Source organism: Sapajus apella, unplaced genomic scaffold (genome assembly GCF_009761245.1).
Source record: "Sapajus apella isolate SASKATOON/1434 unplaced genomic scaffold, GSC_monkey_1.0 scaffold1397, whole genome shotgun sequence".
Taxonomy (NCBI): Eukaryota; Metazoa; Chordata; class Mammalia; order Primates; family Cebidae; genus Sapajus; species Sapajus apella.
In genome coordinates, this window is record NW_022438323.1 from 327 (window position 1) to 11000 (window position 10674).

The following is a 10674-nucleotide window of genomic DNA, read 5'->3' on the forward strand; positions in this document are numbered from 1 at the left end:
TATAGTAATGGCATGATTATGCTGGTTATGCAAAACACCCTAACACTTAAAAAAAATTGTATATTAGTTTGTTGTTGTTTTTTTTTCCAGAGTCAGAGTCTCACTCTGTCACTCAGGCTGGAGTGCAGTGGCCCAATCTTGACTCACTGCAACCTCCGCCTCCTGGGTTCAAGCGATTCTTCCGCTTCAGCCTCCCAAGTAGCTGGGACCACAGACAGGCGTGTGCCACCAAGCCTGGCTAATTTTTTTGTATTTTTAGTAGAGATGGGGTTTCACCGTGTTGGCCAGGATGGTCTTGATCTCTTGACCTCGTGATCCACCCGCCTTGGCCTCCCAAAGTGCTGGGATTACAGGCATGAGCCACCGCGCCCGGCCCTTTATATTTTTTAAGGTCCTAACTTTGACTACTTTTTAGCTTGGCATTTAAAACTATGTAATGGTCAAAAGTATATAATTTTTACAAATTTTACTTTCTCAGAAAAAATTATCAAGAGAATGACATGTACATTTGTCTAATGATTTAATTAGATTTTCTTTTCAGTTCAATGCCATGTAAGAAATCTTTAAATCCTTAAACTTTTACATTCTACAAAATGAGTTTTCTTTAGCAAAGATTTTCAGTTCCTACTTCTTGAGGTTAATTTTCCATTACTGTAGTGGGAAAATGAGTCGTTTACCTTTTTTTCTCCCACCTTATTTCTCTAGGCAAAAAGTCCATTTTATATAGATTTTGTTTTCCTTAATTTACAATATTACATTTTAAATGATCTTTAATCTCTTGGAAAAGCTATATGTTATTTTAATGTCACAAATGTGTATTGCAATTTGTAAATGAGATAGACTGGAGAGTTCATAAGTATTTTTCAGACATATTTTTGTTTGTTCCATATAATAATTTAGAGTTTTTAAATAGTAAATTTAAAGCCCATTTTATTTTGTGTGAAAACTAAGATTGTATTAGTGTCTTTGTCACCTTTATATCCTGCCTTTCTCAGTTTGACTATAGCTGCCAAAAATTGCCTTCTGTTTCTAGAGAGTATATAGGACAGGACTAATAAATAGGAGAATGGGGTCCTAGGCTGGCATGATGATGGCCTCATCTTTCACCTCAGGAAATGGAATTAAGAATATTCATCCACAGAGGTATAGGGTGAGCTTATGAAACTTGAAGTGGTGGAGGCAGATTTGGAATTCCGGCGGGAGCAGCCATTGAAGCTTGGGTCTCTTGGCGTTGCTCTTTTTTTCTGACTGGACTTGGTGTTGTCTGCATTGCTGGGGTCAAACACCACTGTCATGGACTCCATCCTGGTCACAGTGTACATACTGCTTTGCTGGGTTGGATGAAACCTGGTGGTCTTGAGCTCTAGCTCATCATAGCTGGAAACTTCAATGAATGGACACCAGCGAAATGCTCTCTTGAAGCCAGCTCGAAATCTAAGGAAAAGCAGGCCACAGAAAGAAAAAGTTATTTTTTCAAGCAGATATGTGTTTCAGCTGCCACAGAAAATTCTATGTAAGGCAGTCACAACAACTCAGTTTTTGAGTTTTGTTTCTTTAGCCAAACTCAGACTTTTTGGCACAGTATTGTTAGTTTTTTAGTTCTTGTTTGAATTAAATCTTAATTTCCCATTAATGAGAAGCATTGATTCCCAGCAATGAAAAGCATCTCATTCCTGTCAGTGAGAAGTCATCAATAGCAAACGCACAGCATCAGGTAGTCCAGATGTTAAGGAAATTGCATGCTTTTCTAACATAATTTTATATATTTACGTAAATATAATTGAATTAGGTTGGCCAGTTAAGGCACTTAAAAATGATATATTTCAAAATAGCTTCTTTCAGAAATGATTACACATTTATAAACTCTCATTTAATGTTAGAATTAATTGCTACTCTTGATAGTTTTATCTAATCATGTATGAAAGTGCAAAATCCTTATGTTTGTAAATCATTAAATGAAGTTGATTAAAAGTGGATGTACTCCTTGTGGGGTGGCGGGAATTGGCATGTGGCTTATGCAATTAGTGAAAAACAAAAAGCAAGAGTTAATTAAGTATTTATGAAACTTAAGTCACAGTGTGTTAGAGCCCCAACTGAGAAGAAAGCTAAGGATTTAATTCATGCAGTTACTTACATAAAGCCCCATTTCTACCTGTAAACAAGACATATTGGCTTAGTATAGGACTTACCAGCCCTATGAAATTTAACCCTACCCCTACATGTGCTGACCACACAACCAAGGTTTTTTTGTTTTTTTTTTTTTAAATCTGGAAAGCATTTTATCCTTTTTTTTTTTCTAGTCTTAACATCTGACTATAAATATTCTCACTTTTAATTTTTTAACTTTATAAAAATCTTTCCCTTGACCACCGTGGCTTCTTCATAAGCCATCTCCATAGAGGCTGCATGCTCTCTTACTCACCCCACTTCACAATGCAGGAAGGAAGATTGGAGTTCCTCTTGTTTTTATGAAGACTTCTACTTTGAAGTTTATATATTTACAACATATCCTTTTAAATAAAGTCCACTCACATATGCCATAATCTCTCCATCTTATAGAAATTATTCAAGAATTTCTAGGAAGTATCTTCATTTCTTTGAGGATTTTAGCATATTTTCAGTTCTCCTTCAATCATGAGGGCACTTCTTTTTCTTTGGTAGGCAAAATTCTGAGGTTTCAGAAAAAGAAGTTGGCCCATAGAAAAATCATTCACTTAGAACCCCAAAACATTGTTTGGGTCATGTAATTTTTAAGGTGGGATGCTTTATAAAGTGTGTGGAGGGGGTCTGAAAAAATAAAGCCTTGTGCCTCTCTCAGTGAATTCTTAAATGTTCTCTTCCTTCTGCATTTTGAATTTGAACCAAGAAACTGGAAAATTATATGTTTCCAGTGAAGGCAGGAGTGACAATCAACTTGCATTTCATATTTTTTTTTTTTTACCTTTTATTCAGACAGCAGTAGATGATGGGATTATACATGGTTGAGCTCATTGCCAGCCAAAAGCTAGCCAGGTAGACCTGCTGGATGTATTTCCATCTATTTAGTTGTTGATAGATTGCAGTGAGAATGAAGTAAATATGATAGGGCAGCCAGCAGATGGCAAATGTCATGACGACAATAATCATCATTTTGACAACCTTTAAAGAAAAAAAGGTCATTTTTGACAAATATAATAATCATTAAATGTAATAGTTACAATAGGTTATTGCAAACCATGCTTTTCTGCCAATACAGTTAAATACACATCATGCCTAGGGAATAGTAAATATATTAAAAAATGGTGAAGCAATATAGGGACAGTTGCCAAAGATAAATCTCAAGAAAATATGCTATGTCACTATTCATTTCTACCTATCTAAGTCAATGGATAGTGCTAACTCAAACACAGACGAATATATTTTGATTGGCCTGAAGAAAATAAGTGTTTAGAAAAACCTAGAGCACCTAGAGCAGAGAGAGGTAGGAGCTGGGATGTGGCTGTGTAGCCTGCATTGTACAGTAGTGGAGACACGATGTCCAGGAAACTGACTGTTAAGTCACTATGGAGGTTTACTAAGCTGCCAGGGTTGGGCTTGTTCATCAGTACTCTTTTCTTAGCCTGACTATAGTTTAAGATTATTCAGATTTCTTTAATACCCTGCTCACTAGGCAACCTTATGAATATTAATTTGGTTTCTCTTATTATCTGATATTGGGGAAGGTTTCTCCAAATAGTGATTATATGTAAATATTCACATTAATGTGAGGAAAATATCGACTTCAGATTTGCAAGTAGGTTATTGGTTTATGTGACTGTTTTATGCATTAGCTTATATGACTTTTATAACCATAGGGCATTTCCTTTGATTTTATACTTCTGAATGATAATAAGCTGGACAGGTCTAATCAAAGTAGAATGCCAGCTTTTATTTCTCTTGCACTAGGCCTAAAATTCCTAATGTCTTATCTTTTTTACTCCCAGCGTCTATCACAGTCCCTGGTATATAGCTGGAGATACATATATACAGAATGGATGAATAAGAAATGGCAATGTACAATTTGTAACAGGAGGTTGAATGGAGGATGTTTTGTGTGTCTCTAAATGAAATAAAATCTGTTCCACTGTCTGTGTTTATAAGAAAGGTAGAATCAAAGATATTAAACATTGAGCAACTTAGCTTTGTATTAAAAATAATATTCTGAGTATCTCATTTGATATTTCTCAGAAACAATCTATCTGCTAAGTATGTTCATGTCTCTTTTGGGGATTTGGGAATAGTAAAAATTTTAAAATAAGATACTTTAAGCAAAATAATTTTGAAGCTTACCTGCAGTCAGATTAAAACAAATCAGAGAAAGCTCTGATGTAAATGGCCTATGAGGCACCTCAGAACTAGAAAAATGCAGCATTTATGAAATGGACTTGTCATTTGACTGCAAATTAGAGATTCAGATGAAAGTTGGCAAGGGTTAGTCAGGAGAGACGTGATTTTATAAATTGACAAAGCATGAAATGGATCAACATGGAAGGTATCTCTTCCCTAAGGGCCAAATCACTGTACCATTCAGGTGACCAGCATTGAGCAGGTGGAAATTGGCCATCAGAGTTGAAAATCCAGGTCAACAGCTCATAGAATGTCATCACTGGCCATACCATATAACATCTTTTGATTTTTCCAGGTTCTTCAAATTGCATTGCTTTCTTCTGTAGAACTGCTTTTGTATTTCTGCATTTTATTTCTCAAATTTCCTATTCATAATTCATGTACTTGTGAAAAACAAGTGACGTAGTTTAATTTACATCTATGCAACATTTCACATATTTAAAAATTAATTAATTGTCTTTCAATTGCACATTAGCAAACTGAGGCAAAAACCAAAATATTTGACCACTGTCATTCATGTAACTAAGAAAGGTCTTTCTTTAAAACTCCGACTCTTAAGTCTTTTTACCCTCTATTTATAGATAAAAACATCTATTGAATATCTTTTGAGTTTGAATATAATATTGAGAAAAATAGTGATTGAGAATCAATTCCTTCTTCTCAAGTTTACAATATAATGAAAAAAATGTTCAATTTTAATAAAAATGCATGCATTGAGGAGTGTGAACATGTACAGATAAAATTTACAATATTATTTATGAGAATGTACTAGTTTATTGTAGATTAGAATGACTCAATACATGCCTACTAACTGTAGGCTCAGAGGATATTAGACTAAATGAAATGGGTCTATTGATGATTTCATTGTTGAATTAATAAACATTCTACTATTTCTTGAACAGGATAGTTAAGCTCCAGCCATAGATTATTCTCCATGGCTCCTTCCTCTACCTAGAGCACTCTTCTAACCATGATTCCCAGGGTTTAAGTACCTCACCTCCTTCAAGCTGTTGCACAATTGTCATTTTTTTCTTTGAGTGCTATTCTGACCAACTGATTTAAAATCGCAATCTGCCCTTCCAGCACTCTCAGAACCTCTTAGCTGGCTCTTTATGTTCAGTTTGTTATGTTTATTCTTTATTTTGTGTCTCCTGATGCTGAAATATAAAAGAGCAAGTATTTTCTGTTTGTTTTGTTCCTTTGTATATTTCAGGCACCCAGACTGGATTTCATATATAAAGGGCGCTCAGAAATTTCTTAAATGAACAAATGAAAGTGACTATAAAACAAAAGAGGCTGAAAGATACAGACAGTTAAGTAATGTCTAAGATTTTACTCAGTCATCAATTCCTGGTATCATTTGTTTTTCATTTAAAATGAACATGTGTATGTAAAATGAGCATGGCGTTTACTGCTATTTCTGCTTTCAAGGCAAACACATGTAAAAAGAGAATGAGTCCAAAAGTAATGTAATTATTTTTTATGGGGCACATGAAAGCATTACATTTCATTCTAAGCAAGTGTTAAGAACAAGAAAAATATCTATGAGAATGTTAACATAAATTTTATTTGAATCATTTTCTACAGACTGACTACAAACTCCCTATGCACAAAATTGCTTTCCGACAATTGCGTAAGACCTACTAAGGCTATCAGAGTCCTTTCAGATAAATTTCAATTGTCAAAGTGCAAAAAGTTCAGAAAAACATGCAAAAATTAAAATGCATGTGGAAAATGGGACAGAGACTTCAGGTAACTTCTAACTCACATACAGCGGGCCTTGAGGACTTATTGTGAAAGATTTACAAACACATTTTAAAATTTTTAAGAAAGTTTTAAAATATCCTACAGAAATTTTTAAAAGTAGAACAGCTGCTATAATATATTTTCTGTACGATTTCTATAAAATACTGTTACCTTGACTCTCTGCTCAAAAAATCTTGTAGTGTTATTTCAGGTGGTGAACTCTCTGGACCCTAGTTTTGATGTGACTATAAAAGCAGTTTTTTAGGTGGAAACAATGGTCTTGCTTTGTGAAATGCTGAAGTCACAAAATTGAAATCACCCTCCTCATGAAATGCCAAAGAAAAGAGCTCTTTGAAGCACAAGCTTGAGCAATGATAGATGTACAGATGCGATAAGCAGTTATCACTGTATTGCATGGCTGTAACAATGGCAGAGCGCAGACAGGCTATGAACTGTTAAAGAGATAAAAGTATCAGTTGATAACTTTCAGAAATTCAAGAGACTTTTAGGCAAATGACAATCTGGGACAGAGAAGGTTCAAATCTCTCATCATGTCTTAATAATTTTATTAAGTGTGTAGTTACCTATTATCCTTGGAAACTTACAAGCAGAATGAAGGAGGAAAGTGGGAACATGTAATGTAGCTCCTACAAAGTTATAGTGCCTATTTTTAGCACTTAAGAATCTAACTACATAGGCAGAATGGAACTGCATGTTGTCATATATTAGTGAGAATAAACTTTGGATACCTTTCCTTCATGTATCAAAGGGGAACGGTCTTAGATTTTTGTATACCATACAGATTAGACTAAAATGCCTACAGCTGTTATTACCATCACATTAAATTAGTGTAGTATGGATGATTTTGAGGTTTAGGTTGTAAAAGCAAAGATTAGTCTAGGAAATTAATTAAAATGCTGACAACTATTTAGAAAACTCTAAGAGTCATATTCTTTGGTACAGGATTTATTCTTTCTAAATATTTGGAATAAAAATGATCAGCTTGGTGCAACAAAAAACAAAACAAAACTTTTTGTTTTGATTAGAGTCTCCTCAGAGCATCTGTTTCAAAGAATTGTCCCATGGACCACACCCTACCACTTATTCATAACTGTCCTCTGCACAAATGTTCTCAAATGGACATTATTTTCCCTTAAGTGAAAATTACAGGCCATGTTATTCTAAGTACAAATTAGCAGACTAAAATAATATACTCAAGGGTAATATGTTTTCAAAAATTAATAAAACGTATCAACATTAAAAGTATTGCTTCATAGGCTATTTAGGTTTGGCTTTTGGTGCTTCAGTTTAAAAGACAAAAGAACTTCAGTCTCACATGAGACAATAAGAACTTAGTAATGCCTTTTTAAAGAGTTCAGGATGACTCAGAAGATAAATTTGGCCAGTAATTTCAGGATTGGGTGAAAATATAGGCACTTTATGTGAGTGTCATCTAAGTAATCGGACACTGTTGCCAAATCTCACTAACATGTACATTCAGTTAACATTTGCCTAGAGCAATGCCTATAAGAAATTATGTCAAGTCCAAGCAAATGAAAAAACCTGCGTGCATATATTATTGAAAAAATTTTTGTGTGTGTATGTTTGTGTTGTGCTTGTGCTCTACTTCTTTACATTTTATTAGTCACATTTTCTCTTTAATGCAAATCTATGTTTTCATTGTAAACTTGATCTTTGAGAGCACTGTAAGATTTTAGGCCTATAATGATCTGAAACCAAAGGAAAAGATGCAACCACAGAAAGCAAGACACGATTGATGGCATTAGAAAAGTAAGCACATTAAAGCAAAAAAAAAAAAAAAAAAAAAATTAAGATTGATTTTATGGCATGATAGTTAGAGATGAAAATTTATAGAGTCCTTTTATGGGCTGAATTGTGCCCCCTTCAAAATTCATATGTCAAAGTTCTAACTCCCACTACCTTGAAATGTGACTATATTTAGAGATAGAGCCTTTAAAAACGGAATTTAGTTAAAATTAGGCCATTAGCGTGAACCCCAATTTGATATGACTGGTGTCCTTATACAAAAAAGACACAGGAAAAAGGAAATAGACACAGAAAGGGAAAACCATGTAAAGACAGAGAGAAAGATGGTCATCTGTATGCTAAGGAGAGATGTCTTTGAAGAAACCAACCCCACTGTCACTTTGATATTGGACTTCTACCTTCCAGAATTGTGAGAAAGTAAACTTCTATTTTTAAAGTCACCCAGTTTGTGGTATTTTGTTATGGAAGCCCTGGAAAAATAATACAAAATTTGATAATGAGAGGTGAAATGCTACTGTAACAAATGTCTAAACATGGGAAAGAGGCTCTGAGACTGGGCAATTGATACAGGCTGGAAAAATTCTGAGATGTAAGACAAACCATAGATTTCTTTGAAGAGACTGTTAGTAGAAAGACAAACACTAAAGGCAATTTTAATGAGGTATCAGAAGAAAAAAAACAAGAGCAATAGAGAAAGATTTTTATAGTCTCTGAGATATATCATCATAAATAGAATATTGACAGAAATATGAACATTATGCTTCCCGTGAAGTCTCAATTGTAAATGAAAAAAATGTTATTGGACCCTGAAAAAAAGGTAATTATCGTTATAAAGCAACAAAGAACTTGGCCAAATTGTGCTCTAATATTTTGCAGAAAATAAAATTTTTAAGTGATAAACTTGGATATTTAGCTGAGAAAATTTCTAATCAAAGTGTTGGAGGTATGTCTTGGTTCCTACTTCTAGCAAATTGTTAGAGGAAAGAAATGAATTGAAAAGGCATTTGTTCTATATGAAGTTTAAGGTTTTTTCCCCAATTCTGTGAATAAATTCATTGGTAGCTTGAGGGGAATAGCATTGGAGGGATAGCATTAGGAGAAATACCTAATGTAGATGATGGGGTGATGGATGCAGCAAACCACCACCATGGCACATGTATACCTATGTAACAAACCTGCATGATCTGCACATGTACCCCAGAACTTAAAATGTTATATATATATATATATAAAAGAAAAGACATTTGTAAGCAAAAAAGAATCAGAATTTAAAGATCTGGAAAATTTTTAGCCAATCCATATTGTAAAAAATGAGAAAGCATGTTCTAGAGCAAACACTAAAGGTATGGGTGGATAATCATTTGATAAAGAGATTATAGAAATGTGACATATGGATCTAATCAAGTATCTCTGCAGAAAACAGGAAAAAATTATGGGATTATACTAGCAGAAATGCTGCCAGATTTTGACTGAAGGGGACAGATACAGGGTGAAGTTGAGGAAGGCAGCCAGACTTCTGTGATTCTATAGTACAGGCCAACAGAGCTACGCAGCTATAAACATGTATTATCCTTCAAGAAAAAAGAACAACGACCCTAAAGGTGAATCAGAGGTTGGCAGGTTTGCTGCTGCCAACATGGGCCCAGAGCACACAGGCTGTGAGATAGGGTTGTCTCCTCTTTCAGTGCCAAGTGGTTGGAGCGCTGCCCAGGGCTGAGCCAACAAAGATTTTTTAGCATTAATATATAATGAAATTTGTCCTGCTAGATTTCAGATTTGCTTGGGATCTGTCACCCCTTTCCTCTTTCTGATTTCTCTCTTTTGTAATAGAAATGTCTATTCTACGACTTTCCCACCATTCAATTTTGGAAGCAAGTAATTTTTCTGGTTTCACAGGTTCAAAGCTGTAGATAAATTCTGCTTGAGGGTGAATCATACCTGGAGTCTCACCCATATCTCAATTAGATGACAATATAAATAAGACTTTTATTTAGATTTGATACTGGAATGGGTTAAGACTTTTGGGATGAGGTGAATATATTTTGCACACAAAAATGACAGAAATATTAGGGGGTGAGTGGACAGAGTGTTGTAGGTTGCATTGTAGCCTCCCCAAATTCTCTACGTTAAAGTCCCAAATCCCAGTAACTGAGAATGTGACTATATTTTGATAATGTATTTAAAGAGGTACTTAAGATGAGGTTATTAGGGTGGGCACTAAACTAATATGTCAGGTATGTTTAAAAGAAGAGATTAGTACAGACACATGGAGGGAAGAACATGGGAAGACACGAGGTTACAGACTTCTGCAAAACAAAGAAAGAGGTTGCAGAAGAAGCCAACCCTTTTGACGCTTTGAGCTTGTACTTCTAGCCTTTGGAATTGTGAATATATTTTTGTTGTTTAAGCCACTCAGTCTATGGTATTTTGTTATGGCAGCCTGAACAGACATCTCAAATACAATGTTTGAGATGCCAAGGACAATATACAATAGGGCTGAATCCCAGCAAAGTAGGAAGCATAATACTGTGCAGAGTTCCAGTAAAGATGAAGATTTCCAGAATGGTTTGGATTGCCTGGAATTGCTTTCAGTGACATAAGGGATAGATCAGGATTACTATTTCCTTTATTTGAGCCTTTCTTAGGTTATACATGGTCTTCCTCACAAACACTGTTTTTCATGTGAATTCCCTTGTAGCAGAAAGAATGACAAGCTCACAGAAAGTGTGCTTGCTGGGTGAAGTGATAGATTTGTTTTGGTTTTATACAGCTCAA

General features: G+C 34.8%; 1 protein-coding gene across 1 annotated transcript; it reads right to left on the reverse strand.

Moving 5' to 3' along the window:
- Window positions 1-317: 317 nt before the first annotated feature.
- On the reverse strand, window positions 318-3185 carry LOC116546788 (neuromedin-K receptor). Its single transcript, XM_032272953.1, has 2 exons — window positions 2942-3185; window positions 318-1434 (listed from the first exon to the last, which is right to left on the reverse strand). Exons 1-2 carry the CDS (start codon window positions 3157-3159, stop codon window positions 1122-1124), a joined length of 531 nt encoding a protein of 176 aa, XP_032128844.1. The 5' UTR covers window positions 3160-3185; the 3' UTR covers window positions 318-1121.
- Window positions 3186-10674: the final 7489 nt, after the last annotated feature.